This window comes from Oryctolagus cuniculus, chromosome 1 (assembly GCF_051225735.1).
Source record: "Oryctolagus cuniculus isolate XC-2025 breed Fujian yellow rabbit chromosome 1, ASM5122573v1, whole genome shotgun sequence".
Classification (NCBI taxonomy): Eukaryota; Metazoa; Chordata; class Mammalia; order Lagomorpha; family Leporidae; genus Oryctolagus; species Oryctolagus cuniculus.
In genome coordinates this window covers 205,410,643-205,436,380 of record NC_142867.1, presented here as the reverse complement: position 1 = coordinate 205,436,380, position 25,738 = coordinate 205,410,643, and the positions used below count along the sequence as shown (strand labels likewise).

General features: G+C 42.2%; 1 protein-coding gene across 4 annotated transcripts in view; it reads left to right on the top strand.

The window, feature by feature from the left end:
- LOC100348617 (bile acid-CoA:amino acid N-acyltransferase) overlaps positions 1-25,033 on the top strand; it is a 53,235-nt gene extending 28,202 nt beyond the window's left edge. For 3 of the 4 annotated variants that reach the window (XM_089301382.1, XM_089301375.1, XM_002708163.6), the window contains 3 exons: positions 13,288-13,800; positions 16,316-16,518; positions 22,747-25,033. In XM_089301382.1, the coding sequence (XP_089157508.1) occupies positions 13,335-13,800; positions 16,316-16,518; positions 22,747-23,340 (1,263 nt within the window). In that variant the 5' untranslated portion in view covers positions 13,288-13,334 and the 3' untranslated portion in view covers positions 23,341-25,033. Of the gene's footprint in view, positions 1-12,353; positions 12,430-13,287; positions 13,801-16,315; positions 16,519-22,746 lie in introns of those variants that run through there. The other variant, XM_089301387.1, reaches the window with a different exon arrangement.
- Positions 25,034-25,738: the final 705 nt, after the last annotated feature.

The window sequence follows — 25,738 nt, the reverse complement described above, 5'->3', positions numbered from 1 at the left end:
GAAAGTTGTAGTCAGAAGCAAAGCTGAATGTCCGATGTGGCATCAGAGGTTAAAGTCCCTGCCAAATGTCCACCCCTATATGCTTGTACTTGTGTTTCCTTCTCTGAAAAGTGCTAAGTCTTTTTTTAATACAGTATTCAAATGAGACTTTACAAATTGAATTTTAGGAATCCTTTTGCAGTGTAATAGTTGTTTTCTTAAAAATATTTATTTTATTTATTTGAAAAGCAGAGTGACAGGAAGACAGAGAGAATTTCCATATACTGGTTCACTCCCCAAATGGCCACAATGGCCAGGGTTGGGCAAGGCTGAAGCCAGGAGCCTTGAGCTCTATCTTTGTCTCCCATATGGATGAAAGGGGCCCAAGTACTCGGTCCGTCATCCACTGTTTTTCCAGCCACATTAGCAGGGAGCTGGATCAGAGAAAGAGCAGCCAGGCCTTGAATCAGCACTCCAATATGAGATCTGGCTTTGCAAGGGGCCGCCTAACCCCTAACCCACTGCACTACAGTGCTCACCCCATGGTTGATAGTTCTTAATCAGTTGTGTGTGTAACAAATCTGTTGCAAATTAGTAAGTTGTGTTATCAAATCTTTTGAAATGGTTAGAAGTCCTTAAAATGAAGAAGTTCAATTTATTAATATTTTCATTTCAGTTTGTACATTTTAATTGCTGTCCATCACCACAAATTAAAAGACCCAACATTTCTTTTCTGGTGATAGTCCTTTTATTTTCTTATCATGTAAAATCTCACTAGTGCTCCATTCTGTGGGTGATTCTGTGCCTGGCTGGGAGTCTGCCTGCCTAGCCCATGCAGGAGGTTAACCTGACTGCTGGCAGGCGCCAGGAGCCCCAGGCACCTCCCCCACTCCCTGCTCCCCACTCCCTTTTCTGTTGAAGAGCTTTGTAATTGCCAGTCAGGTAAACTGCTCCTGGGTATGGCCCAGGCCCATGTGGAAGGCTACCTTAGGCTACCTGACCTTTAAGCTGATTGAAGAAGCATAGTGGTGCCAATATGGGCTTTATCCTATAGAATTAGTATTGCCCTGAATTAGCTACGCACCCCCTCTGCCTGCCCTTTAAAAGCTTATGCTTGAACACTAGTAAATAGACATGTTACCGCAACTTGTCTCTGTTGCTTCTTCTCCAAGAACGCTGTCACCTCCCCACCCCGGCAGTGTGCAGCCTCGCAGGATGATCCTGCACCATTCTGTAGCTATGTCAAGAGCCTGTGATTAAATGAGGAGAGAGAAGGAATTGATAGATTTGGTGTTTAAATTCTAAAGGTAGAAATTGAGCCCCAGAAAGAGTATTTTGTTACTCATTAATGTGAGCTATTTGTAGTTCCCAGCTGAGTGGCCTCAGGAAAGAAAGCATTTCCAAATCATAGTTGTTTAATAATCACCTTGACTTCTTTTTATTTGTAGTGGAAAGACATGCCCAATCAGTGCCAATAGAGGTCAAACAAACAAGTTGTTTGATTAGTTAATAAGAAGTTTAATAAAATATATGAGTAAGGTGAAGGGACTATTTAAGGAAGATAGATAATGAAAAACGGGAAAATAGAAGAGGGCTACGCTTAATACATTTTTTTTTTAAATGTTTATTCATTTGAAAAGCAGAGAGAGAGAAATCAGAGATCTCCGAATGCAGCTTCACAGTCCAAATACCTACAACAGCTGGGGCTGGGCCAAGATGAAGTCAGAATCTGGGAACTCAGTTTAGGGTTTCCAGTGTGCAGCAGGGACCCAAGTGGAGCCATCAGCTGCTGTCTCTCAGAGTGTGCATTAGCAGGATCCTGGAATCAGAAGGGGATTCAGGACTTGAACCCCAGGCACTCTGATATTGGATGTCACTGTCTCAAGCAGTGTCTTAACTGATGTGCCAAATGCCACATGTTGGGGGTGGTATTGTGGTGTGGCAGGTTAAGCCGTCACATGCATCACTGGCATTCCATATCAGAGTGTGGGTTCGAGTCCCAGCTGTTCCACTTCTGATTTAGCTCTCTGCTAATGCACCTGGGAAGGCCTGCCACCCATGTGGGAGACCCAGATGCAGTTTTTGGCCTCCTGGCTTCAGTCTGGCCCAGCCCAAGCCACTGTAGCCACCTGAGGAGTGAACCAGCAAATGGAAGACCTTTCTATCACTCCCTGTCACTGCCTTTTAAATGAGTAAATTTAAAAAAATAAATTACAAAAGCAAATAGGAAACTAGAGCAGGGAGTGGAGAGTAAGTTTGTGCTGTTAACTGTGTTAGACTGCAGCAGATATTTGAGGTTTTGACCATCGTGGTAACTGGGTGTAGTGTTGTTTTTTCCTCTACAGCTGGAAAAGAAGGCTCAGAGGAAAGAGTCAGGTTTGCACTCAGGCTTATTTCTTCTGGGCTGATTGGAAACAGCTTAAATTTTCAACTCTTGAGTTGTAAATCAACAGCAGCATTTCTCCTGTGTTTGGAATTTAGCATTTAGGGAGGACAAATAATCTTTCTTCTGATTTCCTAATCTCAGGAGCTGTGGAATTCCCAGTAGTGCTCAGATAAGGGTGTCTTTGCAGTCAGATTTTGCTTAGAAATTTTGTCCATCGGGGCTTACTATTACTGAGACTATTGAGGTAGGATTTGTATTTTTGAGGAAAAGGCTAATAAACTGTTTAACTTCCCTTTTTCTTTCTCTCCCATTCTTTTCAATACTCCCTTTTTTTAAAAATGTTACTTCCTACAGTTTTATGGAAGAAATCTCCTTAGTCTGGGAAATTGAACCCTAGACCTATTCATATTTTTGTGAAGGAATAGTTCTCTTTTAATGTAAGACTAATGACGTTAGAATTACCTTCTGTGAAAATAATAATGAGGCCTTGTCTACATGTAATCCTACTCTTGCAACTCAGACATGCGTTGTGGCAGTGAAATTCAGTAAACCATTTTAAAAACATATCTAAAAAGCAAAGTGTAGGCCGGCGCCGCGGCTCACTAGGCTAATCCTCCGCCTAGCAGCGCCGGCACACCGGGTTCTAGTCCCGGTCGGGGCGCCGGATTCTGTCCCGGTTGCCCCTCTTCTAGGCCAGCCCTCTGCTGTGGCCAGGGAGTGCAGTGGAGGATGGCCCAGGTGCTTGGGCCCTGCACCCCATGGGAGACCAGGAAAAGCACCTGGCTCCTGGCTCCTGCCATCGGATCAGCGCGGTGCGCCGGCCGCAGCGCGCCGGCCGCGGCGGCCATTGGAGGGTGAACCAACGGCAAAGGAAGACCTTTCTCTCTGTCTCTCTCTCTCACTGTCCACTCTGCCTGTCAAAAAAAGAAAAAAAAAAAAAAGAAAAAAAAAAAAAAAACAAAGTGTAAGTTGAAGTAAAGTTATGGCTTTGCCATTAATTTCTTTGCTTGAGTACATGGATGGATGCCTGTGCCTGTTAAGTAGAAGTTTAAGGGATAATGTTCAGAAAGCACACTACACCCTAAGCTTATGTAGAGCAGGGAACTGTGTCTAATCTTGTAGTGACTGTCACATGTAAACTCCTAATACATTCTTGTTGCAATACTAATCTATTTTGACTACAAGTTGGAAATATGAATTCCATGCCTGACTCTGCAGTGTGTATCTCTGTGACTAAATATTCTGTTTCATGAATTTTGTCACTCCACTTGAAGTGAAATGTGGGACTTCTGAGCTATCAAATCACTTATTAAGCTTTTCTGACAGAAGCAACTGAATCCTTATTCTCAGTATTTCTCTCTCTGCAGGCTCATTCTCACTAACATTAGTTCATACATGCATCTGTCTCCTTTCCCTTTCTCTTCTTTCTGCGCAAATGCACATATCACACACACACACACACACACACACACCCAAGGATAGCAGATGCTGTCAATGCTTTGTCTTTATAGACTTCCTTAACCACATTAATAATCCTGAGTCATAGCATCCAGAACTTGAATTTCTCTGCCTGATGGTTTTCTCAGATCCCCAGTGTCAGCCTTGCCTCTCAGCACAACAGGCCAGAAGTGGTGGAAATTTAATGTATACCTCCCAATCCCGACCCTCACCACCACCAGGAGCAGCCCTTAACCAACCATTTATTGGACACTTCTTACTTCTCTGCTGATGTTTCCTAGAATTCCCTCAAAATGAACTACATGCTCTTGGATTATTGGATGAAAGTCAGCTTTGGAGTAACCCAAAACTGGGCTCAAAGCAAATCTCCCTTGAACCTTCCTTCAACCACCACTCCACGTGTGTCCTCCTTCCTCAACCCTACTGCTCTCAACTTCTACTGTACTGTGTTACCTTTTCTCTCTAGAACTTCACAGGATTGACACATGGTAAATCCATTGGCAGTTCCAGAACTTAACTTGCTTGAAATCACAATGGAAGATACATAATCTTTTCTCTAGGCTCCTCAGTTCCACTAAAACGCACTTGTTAGAGGATTTGATCCTAGACATTTGTGGGAATTTGGTTTACTAGTCTCTGAAAGGTTGTGATCTTTGTATCTGATGCTGGAGTTTGGAGCTTGCAGTCTTCCCAGCAGGCACCTGGGAGGGGAAGATGGATGTGGAGCAGAAGGGCAGGCTGGAACCCACCAAGCATGAGATGGCAGCGTGTGAGTGTGTGCAGGGAAGACTGGTACCCTTCAGGGCAGAATTAAATTGGCAAGAATTTGGAATTATTTTGTTTACAGTGATTCAGTTATTTTCCTATTTCCTTTGTGATTTCTTCCATCACCAATGGATTATTTAAGGAAACCATTTCAAGTGTTCAATAGTCCATGGGGTGCAGCCAGTGTATACTCTGTGAGGACAGCTTCCTACATTCTAACCCCAACATCCAGTTTCCTGTGTTATAATCAGAAACTGGTACCCTGGCTTCATTAGAAAGTTTGACTATCCTGTGATTTTGGGGTGTAGTGTCTTGTGAATGCCAGTTAGCCTGACTTGGGTGGAAGTGTTCTAATAGTCTGTTTCTTACTGATTTTTTTCAAATGTTGCTGAAGTGTGAGTTACTGAGAGACAAGTGTTAAAATCATTAATTATTGTGAATTTTCCTTGAGTTCTATTGATTTTGCTGTATGTATTTTGATTAGTCTGTGCACCTTCTCTACATAATTTGTCTTGAAAGCTCAGTTGATATATAAATATATTACTGTGCAAGAATATATCTTCTAGGGGCTGGCACTGTGGCATAGCAGGTAAAGCCACTGCCTGTAGTGCTGGCATCCCACAGGGCTCCAGTTCGAGTCCTGGCTGCTCCACTTCAATCCAGCTCTCTGCTATGGCCTGGGAAACCCTTTGAGGATGGCCCAAGTTCTGCACCCACGTGGAAGTCCCAGAAGAGCTTCCTGGCTCCTGGCTTTGGATTGGCACAGCTATGGCCTTTGGGGAGTGAACCAGTGGATGGAAGAACTATCTCTTTGTTTCTCCTTCCCTCTCTCTCTCTCTGTAACTCTGCCTTTCAAATAAATAAATAAACCTTTAAACAAACACAAAAAATGATACTATATCATCTATGTGCTTGTGCTGTGGTGTAGTAGAGCCACCGCCTGCAGTACTGGCATTCCATGTGGGCACCAGTTTGAGTCCTAGCTGTTCTACTTCTGATCTAACTCCCTGCTAATGCCCTGAGAAAGCAGTAGAAGATGGCCCAAGTGCTTGGGTCCCTGCACCTGCGTGAGAAACCCCAGATGAACTTCCTGGCTCCTGGCTCCTGATCAGCCCAGCTCCGACTGTTGTGGCATTTGGGGAGTTAACCAATGAATGGAAAAATCTATCAGGGCAGGCGCTGTGGTGTAGTGGGTAAAGCTGCCAAATGCAGTGACAGCATCCCATATGGGCACTGGTTTGAAACCCGGCTACTCCACTTCTGATCCAACTCTCTGCTATGGCCTGAGTAAGCAGTAGAAGATGACACAAGCCTTTGGGCCCCTGAACCTGGGTGGGAGACCCAGAAGAAGCTTCTGGCTTCTGGCATCAGATTGGTGTAGCTTTGGCCATTGCAGCCAATTAGGGAGTGAACCAGCAGATGGAGGACCTCTCTGTCTCTCTGCCTCTCCTTCTCTCTCTGTGTTACTGTTATTTTGAAGTAAAATCAATAAATCTTTTTTTTTTTTTTTTTTTGACAGGCAGAGTGGACAGTGAGAGAGAGAGACAGAGAGAAAGGTCTTCCTTTTGCCGTTGGTTCACCCTCCAATGGCCGCCGCGGCCAGCGCGCTGCGGCCGGCGCACCGCGCTGATCCGATGGCAGGAGCCAGGAGCCAGGTGCTTTTCCTGGTCTCCCATGGGGTGCAGGGCCCAAGCACCTGGGCCATCCTCCACTGCACTCCCTGGCCACAGCAGAGGGCTGGCCTGGAAGAGGGGCAACCGGGACAGAATCCGGCGCCCCGACCGGGACTAGAACCCGGTGTGCCGGCGCCGCTAGGCGGAGGATTAGCCTAGTGAGCCGCGGCGCCGGCAATAAATCTTTTTTTTAAAAAAAGAAAATCTCTCTCTCTCCCTCTCTTAACTCTGCCTTTCAGATAAATAAATCTACATATATGTGTGTATATATATATATATGGAATATATCAACTAAATGGGTAAATATAGCTCCGTTAGCTTTTGTGTACTTTTATATATATTCTATGTTTATGTTACATGTATTCTTCTTCACTGTCTCTTGACAAGGTGTATTTGTAAAACAGCAAACATGCTTTTTTCTAGTCTGACAACATGTCTTCTAAATGGAGTGTTTAGTCCTTTTTAATGTAATCCAATTATTAATATATTACTCTTAATTCCTATCTTGGTATTTGTTTTCCATTGTTTCTGTTTACTATTTTCTCCTTTATTACCCCCTTCCTATTGTGGCAGATTGCATTTCCCAAAAACAGCAGATGGCAGCACACACACCTGTGTACACACACACACACACACACACACCTCATCCTACTTTATTATTTTTTATAATACAATTAGTATTATGAGTCAGGGATCTGTGTTCTCTCCACTTAAATTTTATTGGAGGCTTGTGGCTGCTCTGACCTATATAAATGGCAGAGATTATGCTATGTGACTTCCAAGGCTAGGCTATAAAAAGTCTGTAGCTTACACCTGGCTCTGTCTCTTGGGGTACTTGACCATATCACTCACCACCATGCCATGAGTAAGGCCAAACCAGTCCTTGTAGGGAGACTCCAGTAAACCATATGTACTAGAAATGACACTCCCAGTCGTAGGCCAGCATCAGCTCCCAGATATGTGAAAGATTGAGCTTTCAGATTTTAGCACCTTGCCTTTGAGTCTTTCAGTGGAGATACCAGACACCGTGGTCCAGAGACAACATGGCCCCCTGTGAGCCAAAAAGCATTGCTTTTTCTAAAAAGGTTGCAAGGTGTTTAACGTTTAATGCTCTTAACGTTTACATTCCTAGCCCAGTCTCCTCTATTGTTAGGTCTCCTTCATCTAGGCCTGCCTTCAAGGTCCAGGATCCTCTCAGGCACTCCTACTGAGGCCTCCTTATGCCAGGAGCAGGGGAGAAACCTAAAGACACTTTAACCTGCTCTGACTCCTCCTCAGTGTTTTCTACTCCTAGCCCAACCCCTCACTCTTCTCTCATCCCAGAGATCATAGAACAATGAGAACCTTTGCTTTGGAATTCCCTCCTTCCTGAGATGGCCTCCATGCCTGTGCTGATCCACTGACCTTCTTGCTCTGAGCACTTTTCTTCCAGGTTAGTCTATGGCTATACCATTGCAGCACATGATTCACAGCTACCTGCCCTCCTCTCCTTTCCTAGCTTGTTGCTTTAGTTGGCCACACGTGCACTCACTCACTCTCTGGAAGCTCAGTTCTCTCCTCTTCCCTCATCCCCCAACCAACTCACTTGAGCTCCTAACAAGACCTTTGAGTTGTCAGTCTCCCTGCAAATAATCTTATGTTGCTTAGAAACAGTAATATAAGAATCTTATAATGATATAGTTCTGTTTATTGCATTCCTCCTCTTTGTCATTATATTTTTACATATTATATGAGCCCCACAATAATAATTTTAAATAGTCAATAGTCTTAATTACATTTAAGTCCTCACTTAATGGGTATGCATGTGTGGATGTATATTTAAAGAATGTTTTGGCCGGCGCCGCGGCTCACTAGGCTAATCCTCCGCCTAGCGGCGCCGGCACACCGGGTTCTAGTCCCGGTTGGGGCGCCGGATTCTGTCCCAGTTGCCACTCTTCCAGGCCAGCTCTCTGCTGTGGCCAGGGAGTGCAGTGGAGGATGGCCCAGGTGCTTGGGCCCTGCACCCCGTGGGAGACCAGGAGAAGCACCTGGCTCCTGCCATCGGATCAGCACGGTGCGCTGGCCGCAGCACGCCGGCCGCGGCGGCCATTGGAGGGTGAACCAACGGCAAAGGAAGACCTTTCTCTCTGTCTCTCTCACTGTCCACTCTGCCTGTCAAAAAATTAAAAAAAATAAAAAAAAGAATGTTTATATTTTCCCAGATAACTTTTTTTGATTTTCATCCTTTCCCAAACAAACCCAGTGGTCCATCTTGTATAATTTGCCCTTGAATATTTTAGTGTTGCTTGTAGTGCTACTCTATTGTAGATATAATCTCTCAGAGTTTTTCTGGAAATGTCTTAATTTGCCTTTGTTTTTGGAATACATTTGTGTGAAGGAATTTTAATTTTTTTAAAAACTTTTATTTAGTAAATATAATTTCCAAAGTACAGTTTATGGATTACAATGGCTTTTTTCCCCCATAACTTCCCTCCCACCCGCAACCCTCCCATCTCCCGCTCCCTCTCCCATTCCATTCACATCAAGATTCATTTTCAATTATCTTTATATACAGAAGATCGATTTAGTATGTATTAAGTAAAGATTTCATCAGTTTGCACCACACAGAACATGAAGTGTAAAATACTGTTTCAGTACTAGTTATACCATTAATTCACAATGTAAGCACATTAAGGACAGAGATCCCACATGAGGAGTAAGTACACAGTGACTCCTGTTGTTGACTTAACAAATTGACACTGTTGTTTATGGCGTCAGAAATCTCCCTAGGTTCTAGTCATGAGTTTCCAAGGCTATGGAAGCCTCTTAAGTTCGCTGACTTCTATCTTATTTAGACAAGGTCATAGTCAAAGTGGAAGTTCTCTCCTCCCTTTTTGTCTTCTGGCTTTATATTAGTCATTCTCCTATATGTTGTATTTCTATTTTTCTCTGGCTGCATTTAAAATTTATTCTTTATATTACTAGTTTATCATGTAGTACTTGCAGATTTCTTGGTTTTTAATCCTTTTGTTTTCTGAATTTCTTACAACTGCTTTGTTACAAAATACTTTTTTCACAACTTGGGAGAAAATTTAACATTACGTTTTCAAATATTTTTACTGTGTCTGTCTTTTTTGAAGGCATCATTAACATGTATATTAAGAGTATTTGATAATATTCCACACATGTTAAGTATTTGATAATATTCCAACATCTGTTCTTTTATACCCATTTTTTCCTGTTAGTCATTCAATTTGGGTACTTTTACTCAAATGGTCTTTATGTTGGCTGGCCCTTTGTTCTATTTCCTGTCTGATAATTGAAACTTCTGAACTATTTCTAGTTTTTCCTGTTTTTCTTCTTATGATCACAACTCAATTTACCTACTAATTTTGTGCCTCATAATTATTGAAAATTGAATCCTGAATATTTTTTTATGAATGCAGTGATGGAGATAAATATTTACCCTTAGGAAAGAGCATACCCCTTGTACTGGTCAGCTTTATGTTACAACGGTGAAATAAATACCTTAGAGAAGAGAAGCTAACTTTATTATGAGAACAGGTTTACTTTGGCTCATGGTTTTGGAGATTCACAGTCCAAGCTCAGGGAGGCCTCACTGACTTGGCCTCTGGTGAAGGTGTTCTTGATGGCAGAGTCCCAACATGACTCAGAGTATCAAATGGCAAGGAGCACCAGAGTGTCTGTGTCTCTCCTTAGAAAACCACCATGATTCAGCCCAGAGAGTTCTACCCTAAGGATTCAATCCAATCCCGTCACTTTCCAAAAGCCGAATCTTCAAACACCATACTTGGGTGAAGTTTCCATCTTCTTAAGTACCATTCACTTAAGACTTTGGACAATATGCCATTACTGTTTTGCCTTTGGGAAACATCCAACAGCCAATTAATACCCAAATGCTAGCACCCCTGTTCTGTCAGCTGTTAGACTTAGGGCCGAAACAATCTCACGAGTGGTTGAGCTGGGTCTGTGCTTCCCTGCAGCTTTGTGGATTCTGTGCCCCACTGGCTTCAGATAATTTGGCATGTGGGATTAGGCCTAACTCAGCAGAAAAACCAGAGTTCCCAGCTTTGGCAACCTTCTGGGAAGATCTTTGTGTCTTTGGCTTTTCAGACTGTAGGAGGTTTTCCTCCTACAGGATTTCCAATCCTGCTGGAGGGAGGGTCCCTAGGGAGCTTTCTTTACTCAGCACTCTGCCCCTGTCTTTCTGAGCATGGTGAAATCTCTCTCCAATCTGCCCCTCTGCACTCATCCTGGGGAGGGCAGCTGCCTTACTATATAACAAGGCCTGTAACCTAGATGGATTTCTCTCAGCTTTCAGACCTGCTTTGATCTTTGATAGTTCTGTTGCTGAGCACAATGTCATGTCTTATAGCAAGAAGGCAGAAAGACTTCTACTGTGGCTGGTGTTCCTTGGAATTCTGATCGATTAAACCGGCCCCCACACATCCATTTAAAGTACATTGAGTTTGCTGTTGATTTCTGTGGGGAGCAACTCGGACTAGACTAAGTTACTGGAATTAAGACTTATTCTATGCATCTGCTCTCCCACAATATGGCGCTGGGAGAGGAGAAAACAGCTTCTACACAGCTGCCTCCAGTTCAACCAATAGACAGCAGGACCTGCTCCTGATTGGAGGAGAGCAGCGTACTCGGCGTGTGGGCAGCCGAGTTGGGATTGGCGGAAGAGGACTATAAAGGAGGAGAGAGACAGCATGCACCAGGAACATCTAAGGGGAACATCTAAGAGGAACACCTGTGCAGCCCCCGAGAGAGCCGGCCAGCGGTGTGCCGCTCCCCCGCGGAAGTGGGGAATGTGGCAGGGGGAACCGCCCTTCCACGGAGGTGGAAGGGACGGTAGCCAACCCGGGAAGGACCAGCAGCCAACCCGGGAAGAACCAGCAGCAAACCCGGGGAGGGCCGAGCAGACGAAAGAACTGCTCAGGGTCCTGTGTCGTCCCTCCACGAAGACGGGGAGCGACAGATTTCTCCTTGCTTTCCTTTATGAGGATTTATTTTTTTGCTCCTTTCTCGCAATGGAAAGTATGAGGAGAGAAAATTTCATGTCTTCTAGAACTAAGCTGTCACTGCTTAATTCATTGTTTAATTCATTGAGATTCTTGCATTCTCAGCAATCTAATAAAAACGAAGACAAAAAAGGTGATTTTATGACTTATCCAGGTAGTTTTGATTGTCAGCGTGAGAATGGTTTTCACTCCTGTCACTTTCTCCACATTAACCAAGAGGAGAACAGAGAAGGGTATTCCTTAATTTTTAAGAATGAGTTATAAATCCTAGCAGTAGGGCAGGCACTGAGGCACAGAGGGTTAAATCACTGCCTGATACCTGCAACCCATATCAGAATCCTGGTCTGGCTCCCAGCTCTTCTGCTTCTTACCCACCTTCCTATAATGCTCCTTGTAAGGAAGTAGGCAATGGCACATGTACTTTGATCCCTGCCTCCCATGTGGAGATCCAGATGGAGTTGAGGCTCCTGGCTTCAGCCTAGCCCTCCTTAATGCCTGCTGTTGGGATCATTTGTGGCGTGAAGAAGCAGATGAATATTCTTTCTTTGTTACTCTGCTTTTCTTTTTCTTTCTTTGTTTTTTCTTTTCTTTTCTTTTCTTTTTTTTTTTCAGGCAGAGTTAGACAATGAGAGAGAGAGACAGAGAGAAAGGTCTTCCTTTTCCATTGGTTCACCCTCCAGTGGCTGCTGTGGCTGGCGCTTCGCCGATCAGAAGCCAGGTGCTTCCTCCTGGTTTCCCATGCGGGTGCAGGGCCCAAGCACTTAGGCCATCCTCCACTGCCTTCTGGGGCCACAGCAGAAAGCTGGACTGGAAGAAGAACAACAGGGACAGAACCCGGCATCCCAACCGGGACTAGAACCTAGGGTACTGGCGCCACAGGCAGAGCATTAGCATAGTGAGCCACAGCGCCGGGCCACTCTGCTTTTCAAGTAAACAAATAATTTTTTTTTTTTTTAATGCTCAGCAGTACTTCTATGTTCTGAAGGGCTTATCAGCTTCCAATTTTGCTTTAGGACTGGGTCAATCCTAAATTCATGCCATAGATTTTTTTTTTTTCTAGGAAGCAGTACATGGGTCAGCATGCTTGTGTTCCCAAAGATTTTATTTAAATGACCCTCCTATTTTGTTTCCTGTGTTGGAAGTAAGTACTTGGTTGCCAGTTATTCTGTTTGTAGCACTTGGAAAGAAGTTTAGCAGTGGAGTCAACTGATCTATATGAATATAAAAGCTCAAAAAATCACCTGATTTTCAACTGCGCATCTCACTCATATGCATTGTACCTGACTTTTCAAGGGCTCTGTGTAGCAGATTGTAATATCTTCCTTGATATATTGAAGTGATATGTCTTTTGGGTTCTGCTTCCTCAACCCTGGTTAACTATTATAAAACCTATCAACTTGCTTTTTGACTTCTAGAAATTTGTAGAAAGTTCTCTTGTTTTGTAATAGAAGATTATATCAGGAGCCGCCAGCTTTGGCTCACAGTGGGTAAAGCTGCTACTTGCGATGCCAGCACCCAGTATGGGCTCAGGTTCATGTCCTGGCTGGTCCATTTCCAATCCAGCTCCGTTCTAATGGTTTGGGAAATGCAGTGGAAGATGTCTTAAGTGCTTGGGTTCCTACTACCCTCACGGGATACCCAGAGGAAGCTCCTGGATCTTTTGGCCTGGCTCAGTGCTGACTGTTGTGATCATCTTGGGAGTGAACCAGCAGATGGAATATCTGTCTCTCTGTCTCTCCCTTTCTCTGTCTGTAACTCTGACTCTCAAATAAATGAATAAATCTTTAATAAAAAGATTATATCAGGATATGATGATGACCCCAGACAATTTGTGGAAAAAAGGAAAGGAAAAACAATGTGAATTTCCCATGAACTTTTTGAAGGCTCTTTATGTTTGCTAAATACTTGAAGAGGTATAACTGACCCATATGCATTTCACCTTTTGTTAACCTTATCACTACCTTGTTTCATTCATCTCAATGTTCTTTTTATTTTGAAGTTTGCTGAAGATTCTTTAAGAATCATCCAAGGTGCCACACTGCAAAAATGGTTCAGCTGACAGCCACCCCTCTAAGTGCACTTGTTGATGAGCCAGTGCATATCCGAGCCACAGGCCTGACTCCTCTTCAGTTGGTGGTCTTTCATGCATCCTTGGAAGATGAAGTGGGGAATCTCTTTTATTCACGGGCCTTCTACAGGGCCAATGAAGTTGGTGAGATAGACTTAGATCATGCTGCTGCACTTGGAGGTGACTATAAGGGAGTGCACCCCATGGGACTCTTCTGGTCACTCAAGCCTCAAAAACTAGTAACAAGACTGCTGAAAAGAGATGTGATGACTAGCCCCTTCCGGGTCCAGATAAAACTCTATGACAGACATTTACCAATAGAAGCCAAAACCAGCGAAGCACCAAAGGCCAGCGTGACTTTGGAAAGGTGGTATGTGGCACCGGGTGTCACACGAATCCCGGTCCGAGAAGGCCGTCTTCGGGGAACCCTCTTTGTGCCTTCAGGTGAGTAGAATTATTCTGGTTATTGATACCCCAGTATTCCCTCTTTTGAATGACTTAATATCTCGGGAAATTTAGCTTGAATATGTACAGTACGCAGGGCACTCCTTTAACACCTTAGAATCAAGGTTGACAGGGTTGGAACCAGAGTGTGTTCATATTCCATTCCAACTCTAGTTTCATCTCAACAATTCTGGAGCTTGTCTAAGGATATGAATGTCTATAGTTTATAGAATCCCTTTGTTGTAGATGTCTATAGCTTTGGACTTACGTTACATTTGTCTGCATTGAAGACTGGCTATCTGAAGACTCTGGATTTGCTATCCTGAAAACCCTGCGCCAGCTCCCTTTAGGGATCTGTCATGTTGAGTTCCTGTTTACAACATTAACACAACAAGCTGGTAATATGTTGGACTGAAAGACTGCAGGAAGCAAGCAAACCAAAAAACCAGAGAATTGAAAGAAACTTTATACTGCTTCAGTTTCATAAATATTGCATGTTAATAGAATGTTCCATAAGTCAGGTAATTCAGCATGCTTCCTAATGGTTTTAAGACACTCAGTTTCTGGCAGTGATATCTGCATTCCAGCACATGGTTTCTCCAGGTTATTGGAGGACTGAATAAAGCAAGGTTAATTTACCAAAAGACCTCACAGGACAGGTTTCAGGCCTATTTGAGCTCTTCTTCATCAGATATGTGCTTTGTTGCGGGACACAGCTATAACCTCATCAGGATATATCAACTTTATGGTTTTCTTTTAAATCTAACAGTCTATTTGTACAACAGAGATGGACTGAGTCTACTTGAAGTATTATAGGTCGTTTCTCACAACATAGAGATGGTGTAAAAGGAATGCAAGCTTTCCCTTCCAAATTTACTGTAGCTCATGAACTTGTGTGGATAAATTTGAATTTTATGTACACCCAGTGATTAGCATATAGACCACTTACTAGTGTGTAGGGACCAGGAAGTTGCATAAGCTGCTGTGCCTTCATTATCCCATCCCTATTAAAAATCTATATCTTGGTGCAGACCTTCCATTTTATAATGATGTGTTGTTTCAGGGTGTATTACTTGAGAACCCCCTTAAACATTGCATGTGCTAGGTCTCTTGATTAAAGTGTTTGTTCTGTGGGGACAGAAAGGTCGGTTGAATTATTGGGGTCATAAAGAGGTTATGTCAGATCTCAAAACATTTCTCATTTGCAACATTTTTGCAGAAAGTGCTCAGTATTCTTCAAGTGGTCCTCCTATTCCTGACAATCAGAGGAGGATGTAAAAGAGTCCTTGCTCATTTATTCAAATGATATCTTTTTTAAGGTTTATTTATTTATTTGAAAGGCAGAGAAGCAAAGGCAGAGGGCGAGAGAGAAATCTTCCATTTGCTGGTTCACTCCTCAAGTGACCACAATGGCTGGAGCTGTGCTGATCTGAATCCAGAATCTTGGAACGTTTTCTGGCTCTCCCATGTGGGTACAGGGGCTCAAGGACTTGGGCCATATTTTGCTGCTTTTCCAGGCCATAGCAGAGAGCTGGATTGGAAGTGTAGTCGCCAGGACTAGAACCAGCACCCGTATTGTGTGCCAGCACTGCAGGCTGCAGCTATACCCTCTATGCCACAGCACCAGCCCATTCAATTGATATTTTTATACCAGGATATGCTTAGTGTTATTTTATTTCTTTTTTTTTTCAGTGTAAAAAAAACCAATATTCTTTTAAATCAATACTTCTTTCAAATATGACTTGGTCCTTTCTTCGTTAGCTGAAATCACTTATACAAGAATAAAATTTAAAACAGTACTCCCAATAAGCGTTATTGCAAATTTCATTCAGTCTATAGCATCTACTGTATTTTAGAAACAATATTTTAGAAACAATTTTAGAAACAAGCTGCCTACCTAAGGCATGGATGCAGCCTATTATTTTACCATTGCTCTGTAATGAATGAGCAGACTGTTACTGAATGAAAGGATTTAGCAGGTACAGCTGCACAGGTGCGAGACTTATCCCTTTAAAAGTGTAGTGAGATGAGTGTAACAGAGTGTTGTTAACTCAGGACTTTAGTCAGCATGCACTCTAAACCTAGTTGAATCTGTAGACCTTCTCATCAGTAAAATGCATGTATCCACATATATACCGTGTTTTACCTGAGTACCTCCGTTGGTTTCCTGAAAGCTATATTTGTACTCCTTTATAACTTAAGAAGCCATGGCCCTCTGTCTATGGCTTTCTTTATCCCGAGACTTTCAAACTGAAACCCGTTCTTCTTGGCAGCAGGGATTAAACGTGTGCAGTGAACATTGTTCCCAATCAGACTGTTAGATATTGTGGTCCACTGTATATTCAATATGTCCAATTCTTTCCCAGATAAAAGGCAGAAAAGTTGGGGATTCTGTTTGAAAATGTTTACATTACTTCCAAACTCAGAGGTGCACTTCTGCTTTGTGTTCCCCTATTTTCATTATCTTTTCCTGCTCTTCCCTTCATGCACTATTCTGTTTTGTCCTCTTTCACAGGAGAGGGCCGTTTCCCAGGAGTGATTGACATGTATGGCGCTAGCGGTGGGCTGCTTGAGTTCCGAGCCAGTCTCCTGGCCAGTCGTGGATTTGCCTCCTTGGCTTTGGCTCACTGTGGCTTTGAAGACCTGCCACCCCAGCCAGACAAAGTAGACTTGGAGTATTTTGAGGAAGCTGCCAACTTCCTCCTGAAGCATCCTAAGGTAATATTTACTTTTCAGTAGGTTTCAGTCCCCCTGTTAAAGTAACTACCATAGTCTGTGATTTGCTTTACCTTCCAAGTGTGATTCTCCCTCAAGGAACTTGAGATTCTGTTACATACCCAAATCATTCTCATGACTTTTTTCTCATCCCATGTCCTGTGCCCAGAAAGATGCAAGGCTGGTCTGTCATTATATCAAAAAGCCTTGGCTTTGAATTGAGAAACCCTTTGAAATAGGTTGTGTTTCTGGCTCCATCCCATCTGCCTGAGGGAATTTTGGACAGGTTAGACCTTCTCTCCTGCATTTCTTCCTGTTATATAATGGTGTACTGATAACACTTCATGATGTTATTGTGAGAATTGAAGGGGATAATACATGTAAAGTATGTATCACAATACCAGGCAAGTCCCAGTACTCAAGAAAGTTTAATTAATATTATTATTATATTGATTTATCATGGTGCTTAACCAATCTGTATTTACTTGAAGATTGTGTCTGAATCCATGTCTTCCAAATAGGTGAGAGAGACCCAAGTACTTAAACCATCATAGCTGCTTCGCAGAGTCTGTGTTAGCAGGAAGGTGGAATTAGGAATGGATTCAAATCCAGGTACTCCATTATAGGATGTGGGCATCCCAAGTGATGTCTTAATCACTAGTTCCATTGCCCACCCCCAAATGACTGGGTTTTTTTTCTTTTTTTTAAAGAGTTATATATTTATTTGAAAGGCAGAGTTACAGAGAGGCAGAGGTGGAGGCTGAGAGGTCTTCCATCCGCTGGTTCACTCCCCAGATGATCACAATGGCTGGGGCTGTGCTGATCCAAAGCCAGGAGCCAGGAGCTTCTCTCAGGTCTCCCACATGGGTGCAGGGTGCCAAGGACTTGGGCCATCTTCTACTGCTTTCCCAGGCCATAGCATAGAGCTGGATCGAAAATGGAGCAGCTTGTATTTGAACTGGCACTCTTATGGAATGCCAGCCCAGCCAGTGGAAGCTTTACCTGCTACACCACAGTGTTGGCCCCCAAATGACTTTTTGATGTGTGTAATGAAATTGTTCTTTTTTTTTAAAATAGAGAGATTTATTTATTGAAAAGCAGGGTTAGAGAGGGAGAAACAGAGGGAGGGAGGGAGGGAGGGAGGGAGAGAGGGAGAAATTTTGCATCCACTGGTTCACTCCCGAATTGATCGCAAAGACCAGAGCTGGGCCAGTCTGAAACTAGAAGCCAGGAGCTTCTTCTAAGTCTCCCACATGGGTACAAGGGCCCAAGGACTTGGGCCATCTTCTGCTGCATTACCAGGCACATTAGCAGGGAGCTGGATTGGAAGTGGAGCAGCTGGGACTCGATCCGGCAGCATCACAAGTGGTGGCTTTTTCTGCTATACAACAGTGCCAGCTCCAATGAAATTGTCATTGACCTATCACATAGGCAATGTCATCGTGCTAATCTGCTTTGCTTGTGGGAGACATGCAGAGGTTATGTGATTCTGCTTTTTTACTTTATTAGCCTGTTCCCTTAATACTTGTGGCATAACTTTTCCACAGCTGTTCTTGCCAGTGTAATATAGACAACTTAATGACGAATCCAGGGCTGGAAACCACATTTCTTTCCTGCCTCAGAGTAATTCCAGTAATCCTGTTTCATATTGTCTCTTCTGCTAGATAATAGATCATAGATATTTCAGTTCCTTGTAGGTCTTATTTCTCTACCTGTTGATTTTGTATGATTTCTGTGGACTCAAAATTGATGCCAAATTTGATAGCATAAATGTTTTTAATAAGAATTACTATTCTGCCAAAGACGACAAGCAAATTAGATAAAGACTGTACATATTTTAGTCACCTGTTTTGTACATCCCTGTTGTACTAGCCTTTGCTTCATTGTCCATGGCCAAATCCATTCTGAATTTTTATCTTTCCTTGCCATAATGGTGAACCTATACTTTTCATATTGAGACATACAATTCCGTGGGGTAGGTGTTTGGCACAATGATTATGATGACACTTGGGGTACCCATATTCCATATCAGAGTGACTGGGTTCAGATCCCGGCTCTGCCTCTGATTCTAGCTTCCAGCTAAGGTTTTCCCTAGGAGGCAGTGGATAATGGCCAAGTAGTTGAGTCTCTGCCACCCATGTTGAGTTCCCCAGTGTCCTGGCTTCAACCTGGCATTCCTTGGCTGTTGCAGGCATCTGGGAAGTGAACCATTCTGTGTATGTGTGTTTTTCTTTCAAATGAGGGGAAAAAAGGAATTTTGATCTGGAAAGAAAAGGATGTGGAAAGGGAACTGTGTTCAGGGGTACAAAGTTGTAATAAAACAGGACAAATAAATCGTGATGATTAGTTTGCACAGTGTGGTGACTATAGTTAATAATAGTGTATATTTCAAACTTCCTGAAAGTAAATCTGAAATCTATTGCAAAAAGTGATGTTTGCAGATGATAAATATATTCATTATAAGCCATACTTGCCCCTTCTACAATGTATAAATATATACATTTATCAAAGCATCACATTAAACTTCACAAATATGAAAGATCTTCAAAAATTTCATAGAAAATGTGTATCATAAAAAAACTGTTCATGGGTTTCAAAGTGTTTTTGCACCAAAATAAACATCTTTTAATTCCATTTTCATGAGATTTTTCAAGTACTCTTTCTTTCTTTTTTTTTTTTTTTTTTTTTTTTTTTTTTTTTTTGACAGGCAGAGTGGACAGTGAGAGAGAGAGAGACAGAGAGAAAGGTCTTCCTTTGCCGTTGGTTCACCCTGCAATGGCCGCCACGGCTGGCGCGCTGCAGCCGGCGCACCATGCTGATCTGATGGCAGGAACCAGGTGCTTCTCCTGGTCTCCCATGGGGTGCAGGGCCCAAGTACTTGGGCCATCCTCCACTGCAGTCCTGGGCCACAGCAGAGAGCTGGCCTGGAAGAGGGGCAATCAGGACAGAATCCGATGCCCCGACTGGGACTAGAACCCGGTGTGCCGGCGCCGCAAGGCGGAGGATTAGCCTAGTGAGCCGCGGCGCCGGCCCTCAGGTACTCTTTCAAAAGTAATTGTCAGTTAAAAATGAGAACTAAATAATTTTTTTAAAAGATTTATTTTTTACTTGAGAGTCATGGTTACACAGAGACAGGAAAGGCAGAGAAAGGGAGAGAGGGAGAGGTCTTCCATCCGATGGGTCACTCCCCAGACGGCCACAACGGCCGGAGCTGCGCCAATCTGAAATCAGGACCGAGGAGTTTTTTCCAGGTCTCCCACATGGGTGCAGGAGACCAAGGATTTGGGCCATTTTCTACTGCTATCCCAGGCCGTAGCAGAGAGCTAGATCAGGGTGGAACAGCTGAGACTAGAACTGGTGCCAATATGGGATGCCAGCACTTCACGCCAGAGCGTTAACCTGCTGCGCCACAGCGCCGGCCCCCTAAATATTTGTTTTGTCTAAGCTTAAAAAACCTTTTAATTAATTCAAGTCATACCTTGAATATGCCAGGTAGGAAACAGAGTTTATACAATTCTGTTTGTTGTTTTTTCCCTTTTATCCTAATAATTCTCACATTTCTGTCAGCTGGACACAAACGGCACATTCATTCATGTTTTTCTAAACTGTAGGAAAAACTCCAGAACATTCGTTAATAAATGCCTTAAAATGTAGGAAATCAACTGAGAAAAATATGAGAGATCAATTAAGGTTTTGGAAAAGACATGTGTGTCAATGAAACTGTCCTTGCAAGGAGCTAGTGTTCAAAGAGAACCAAGACTGTATTTTGTGTCACAAAGAATTGCTATGTTTTGCTCTCATTAATAATTGACAGTGGGGCTGGCATTGTGGTGCAGTGGATTAAGCTGCTGCCTGCAATGCTTGGTCCCATATGAGTGCCAATTCCAGTCCTGACTGCTGCACTTCCTTTCCAGCTCCCTGCTAATGTCACTGGGAGAGCAGTAGAAGATGGCCCATGTATTTGGGACCCTGTCATCCATGTGGGAGAACCAGATGGAGTTTCAGGCTTCTGGTTTTGCCCTGGCCCAGCCCCAGTCATTGTGGCCATTTGGATAGGGAACCAGTGGATGGAAGATTGCTCTCTGTCTCTGTAACTCTGCATTTCAAATAAAATAAAAATAAATAATATATTGTTTCCTTTTAATCTCTACTGATGTTGCCTTAGTTCAGGACACCGCCATTTCTTGCCTATAATAATATAATCAGCTCTGGCTTTTCTGCCTTGATTTTTGTAGGTCACCATTGTAAGTCTGGATTTTTTAGAGCACATCTATTTTACTCACTTCCTCAAGAGTCTCCCACTTACTACAGGATTAAAAAAAGCCAGGCTTCCTAGTTGTTAGATAAAGTTTTCATGATTTCACTTCTGCATACTTCAGCTTTATCTTGTGCTCATCCTTAAAATCTGTCTTCATTATCCTTTTCAGTTAGGAAAAGTCAAGATTGCTTATCATATCTTTCAGAGTTATTCACTATCATGTCCAACCCTACTTTGCTATTACTCATATTCTACTCCAAATTCAAGTAATAAAGAATGACCTGTCGTTCCCTAAATGCATTGCTCTTTGTTGCCATTTGCTTGTATTCTGGCATGGTGATGACATTTTTCAGAAAAGAGGCTGTAATGGTTCACACAATAACAACACAAGGCAATTTATTGGCTCATGTACCAGATAGAAATGGTGGTTCATGTTCCTCCTCCCTCCCCTAATCCAGTCAAGGACACTGGATTGGTATTTCTGCAATTTTCTGACCTTACCCTCAAGTCACAAGACAACTAGGAGTTCGGCACCGCGGCTCACTAGGCTAATGCTCTGCCTGCGGTGCCAGTACCCCAGGTTCTAGTCCGGTTGGGGCGCCAGATTCTATCTTGGTTGCTCCTTTCCAGTCCAGCTCTCTGCTGTGGCCTGGGAAGGCAGTGGAGGATGACCCAAGTCCTTGGACTTTGCACCCGCATGGGAGACTAGGAGGAAGTACCTGGCTTCAGATCGGTGCAGTGTGCCAGCCGTGGTGGCCATTTTGGGGGGTGAACCAATGTAAGGAAGACCTTTCTCTCTGTCTCTCTCACTGTCTAACTCTGCCTGTCAAAAAAAAAAAAAAAAGAAAGAAAGAAAGAAAACTAGGAGTTCCAGACATAAAGTCAACATGCCAGCATCCTAAACGGGAAAGAATGATTAGGAGAACAGGCTTTCTTTTCTTGATTCTAATTTTACATGGAATAAAAAGCAAGTCCCTTGGCAGAATATGTTGGACTTACAAGAGAGGCTGAAATGGTATGTAACAAAGGGGAAGAGATTCAGACCCATCATAATCTACCACTGTGGCTGGAGACAATGTTGTGACATACAAAATCAAGATCATGTTAGCCTAGAAGTTGTGGAGAATGGCTCTTGTGTAGGAAATTAAAAGTGTCTTTATACTCAGTATAGAAAACCATTCATTCTAATTGCATCCCAGTTTTTTTTATTTGAAGACACAATTTATAACCCATTTCTTCTGATAATATTTCTTGGGCCCTATATTTTTTCACCTTAAATCTGTTTTGACAGCACTGACTATGTACATTCTTGTATCACAGAATTTATGATACTCTAATCATTTTTTCCCTCCTGTCTCCATCTGGAAGTGAGTTTTTGATGACAAGAGATTATGTCTTTCTGCTCTGTGTTTCCCGGGGCTTGGCACAGCGTGGATATCCAAAAGTGCTTATTTGATGACTGACAATGAAAGAGGAAGTAGAGCCAAAGCTCCTTATGAAATCAGGACAAATCTATAATAATCTGTTAAAATTTCCATATTCTCTCCTTCTATCTCACCTTGTTTTCTCAGTCTCTTCTTGCAGGGGTACTTTCTCCTCTGAGCTTCCAGAGAGCTCAGAATGTGTACAGCAAGATGTACCAATTAATTATACCTCAACTTGTATTCTTTACAATAGTAATTTTATCTTATTTTCCCTATATTTATGTTTAGTTAGGACATTTAAACTCAGAACTCAACAAATGCTGAATACATAGTATTCAGTCAATAACGCCTGATACCTTTTTGAAGGAGTATTTCCTTTCATTAGACATTATATGTTTCAGAATTTTAGAGCTGGGATGTATAAGGATATGAGTAGGAATTTTACTTGCTTTCTTTCAGTTGGTCATTGAAATTTTTTTGCTTGTTTGAGATTGTGGAATTCCTCTGAATAAAAATAGAATAACATCTCATTTCTATTTTTTTTCACAGGTCCTTGGCCCAGGCATTGGGATAGTCTCTGTGTGCAGAGGAGCAGAGATTGGACTCTCCATGGCTATTCATCTAAAGCAAGTCACAGCCACTGTACTTATCAATGGGCCCAACTTTATTTTTAGTATTCCACATATATATCGTGGTCAGATCCTTAAGCCCAGACCCCACTCTGTACAATCAATATCCATCAATGCCTTAGGTTTTGTAGAGTTTTATAGTATTTTCGATGAAAGTGGGCCTGAGACTAGTCAGTCTTGTCTTCCCATCGAAAAGGCCCAGGGACCTTTCCTCTTTATTGTAGGAGAAGATGATAAGAATGTCAATGGCAAAGTATTTGCTAAGCAAGCTACAGAACAGCTGAAGAGACATGGGAAAAACAACTGGACCCTGCTGTCCTACCCTGGGGCAGGCCACATGATAGAGCCTCCCTATTCCCCACTGTGCTGTGTCTCAGGGATTGCCAATGTATGTTCAGCTATACACTGGGGAGGAGAGGTGGTCCCACATGCAGCTGCACAGGAACATTCTTGGAAGGAGATCCAGAAATTTCTCAGGAAGCACCTCACGCCAGTGATACCCAGTCAAATCTGAGAAGAGAAGGTTTTCAGGGATACATGTATAAATCTCCTTATTAGAAACTTCTCTCAATTTTAACAGAGGAATGTCTTTTATCTGTTATTGTAAGAAGGAAGACAAAAGGAATGGGCATAGAAATGTCCTGAATTTTGGAAGGGAAATATGTTTTCACCTCACCAAGCATCAGACACTGAGTCATACAGTTGTAGCTATGAACCTGGAGCTCTAGCAGCCCTAAAATATCATAAAGCAATTCTCAATCATAGTGATTCTCAATCATAGCAATTCTCAATCATAGTAATTCTCAATGATAGCAGTTCTCAAGGGGAAACAGTGAATCACAGAATTTTCTGGGTTATACAATGGACATGAAGAGAATCAGATACTGACATTTGTCGTTTTCCCAAAACTCAGATATACATAGACCTCTCATCTCTCTTTGAAATTATGCTTGCAGCTCATGATTACCTCATTGTTCTTGGAAAACTAGAACTGCATTGCCAGTATTTTAGGGCAATATGAAAGCTTTACAGATGTAAGATCGCTGAATCAGCCTACAAACAATAATTCAGCAGGAGCCATGTGTGTGTGTCTAAACATGTCCATTTTGGCACTTCCAGCAATGAGCATGGAGCAATCTGAGAAGCACACGATTGCAGTTTGGGAAGCAGCCACGATAATGTGAATGGTGTCCTTCTAGGATAGAGGCTTGCACACTTTTTCTATTAAGGACTAGGTAGTAAATATTTTTGACTTCACAGTCTACAAGGTTCCTTTCACTAAATTTTATTTATGGACACCAAAATGTACATTTCATATAATGTTTACATGTCACAATATTGTAATTTTGTTTTTATTTTTTTCTCTAAGCATTTCCAAATATAGAAGCTATTCCTAGCCCACTGGCAGCACAACAATAGACTCCAATTTCTGTTTGGCTCTCAGTTGCATAATCTGATAGACCTGAGTATCCAGCAATTTAAAAGACCTTGTCCAAGGTCAAATTTGAAGTGTCTTTTCTAATGGGCAAGTCATAGCCCAAATATTCCTGAACTATTGAATCGCAGTCAGTGGATAATCAAGGTGAAGATGAACCAGTAGACATGTATTTTAAATCATTTGTAGACAGGATCAGAAGCCAGTGAGGATTTAGAGTAGTGGAAGTAACAGAAGGACTCTTCAGTTGCATCTGCCTAAACCCTCTCCTCTGCTTTCTGATACTCTGTCTGTTTAAAGTAGAGATATACTGTGTGGTTGAAATGGAATTAATAGCCTTCCTCCTCTCTTCTAGAACTGATCACATTTCACATACAGTCTTGGTCAATTAGAACACCTCACTAGAATGATTATGTAATTGGATGACTAATACCTCTGGTACAGTGTTATGTAATAGTTGTCATTGTGAGCATCATTTTCTTTTCTCCTTTTGTGGGCTTTAGAAAGAATGTCTCTGACTGTGAGGTGTGATGTCAGTGTGTGACCTGTTATATATCCTGCAATATATAATTTATGGAAGTTTTTTAAAACCGTGAATGTCTGAGGATTTTTCCTAGTACTCTTTTGGGATCACTAGAAATGTTTCTATCGCCTGTCTCTGAATATCTATTAAAAAGAAAAATGAGTTTTATAGTCAATAATTTTTGCATTTGTGAAATAAAAGTCATTATGATGTATTGTATTGTTAATAATAAATGAGATTGAATTGTCATTTTTTGTGTGATTTATTTTGGTAAGGTATGAATTCTAATGTTGCTCTTGTTTCATTGGAAGAATTAAGAAGTTTTTCTTCTTTCCTAAAATAGTTTACTTAGAATAGAAACTTTTCTCTTTTAAAGTCTAGTAGCACTATCCTGAATATTTTATTATTCAGAGTAAATATATTAAGGAAATCAGGATTTCATTGATATTAGTATACCTTATATATGGTACAGTAGATATTTTCTATCAAAGCCAGTGTTTTTTGGCATTTTAAAATATATCAGGAAAATTCAAAGAGTAAAAGTTACACTACAAGGGATCTTTAAAAAGTTGATAGACATGCATATTGTGAAAAAAACCACATGGATTTCATATATTTTGCACCAAAGTTAACTTTTATTTTGTTGTTATTAAAAATGTTCTTTCCTGATTTATTTGAGAGTCAGAGAGGTAGAGAGAGAGAGAGACAGAGAGTGAGAATTTCCACCTGCTGATTCCCTCCACAAATGTCTGCAGTGTCCTTGGCTGGGCCAGTCCCAAGCTGGGAGCTGAGAATTTAATCCAGTCTTCCATGTCAATGGTAGGGACCCAATTATTTTAATTACTGGAATACTCACTCCTGCTCCCCAGCATCTACATTGGAAATAAATTGAAATCAGGATCCAGAGGTGAGTATCAAACCTAAGTGAAACAATGCAGGATGTAGGCATCTCAG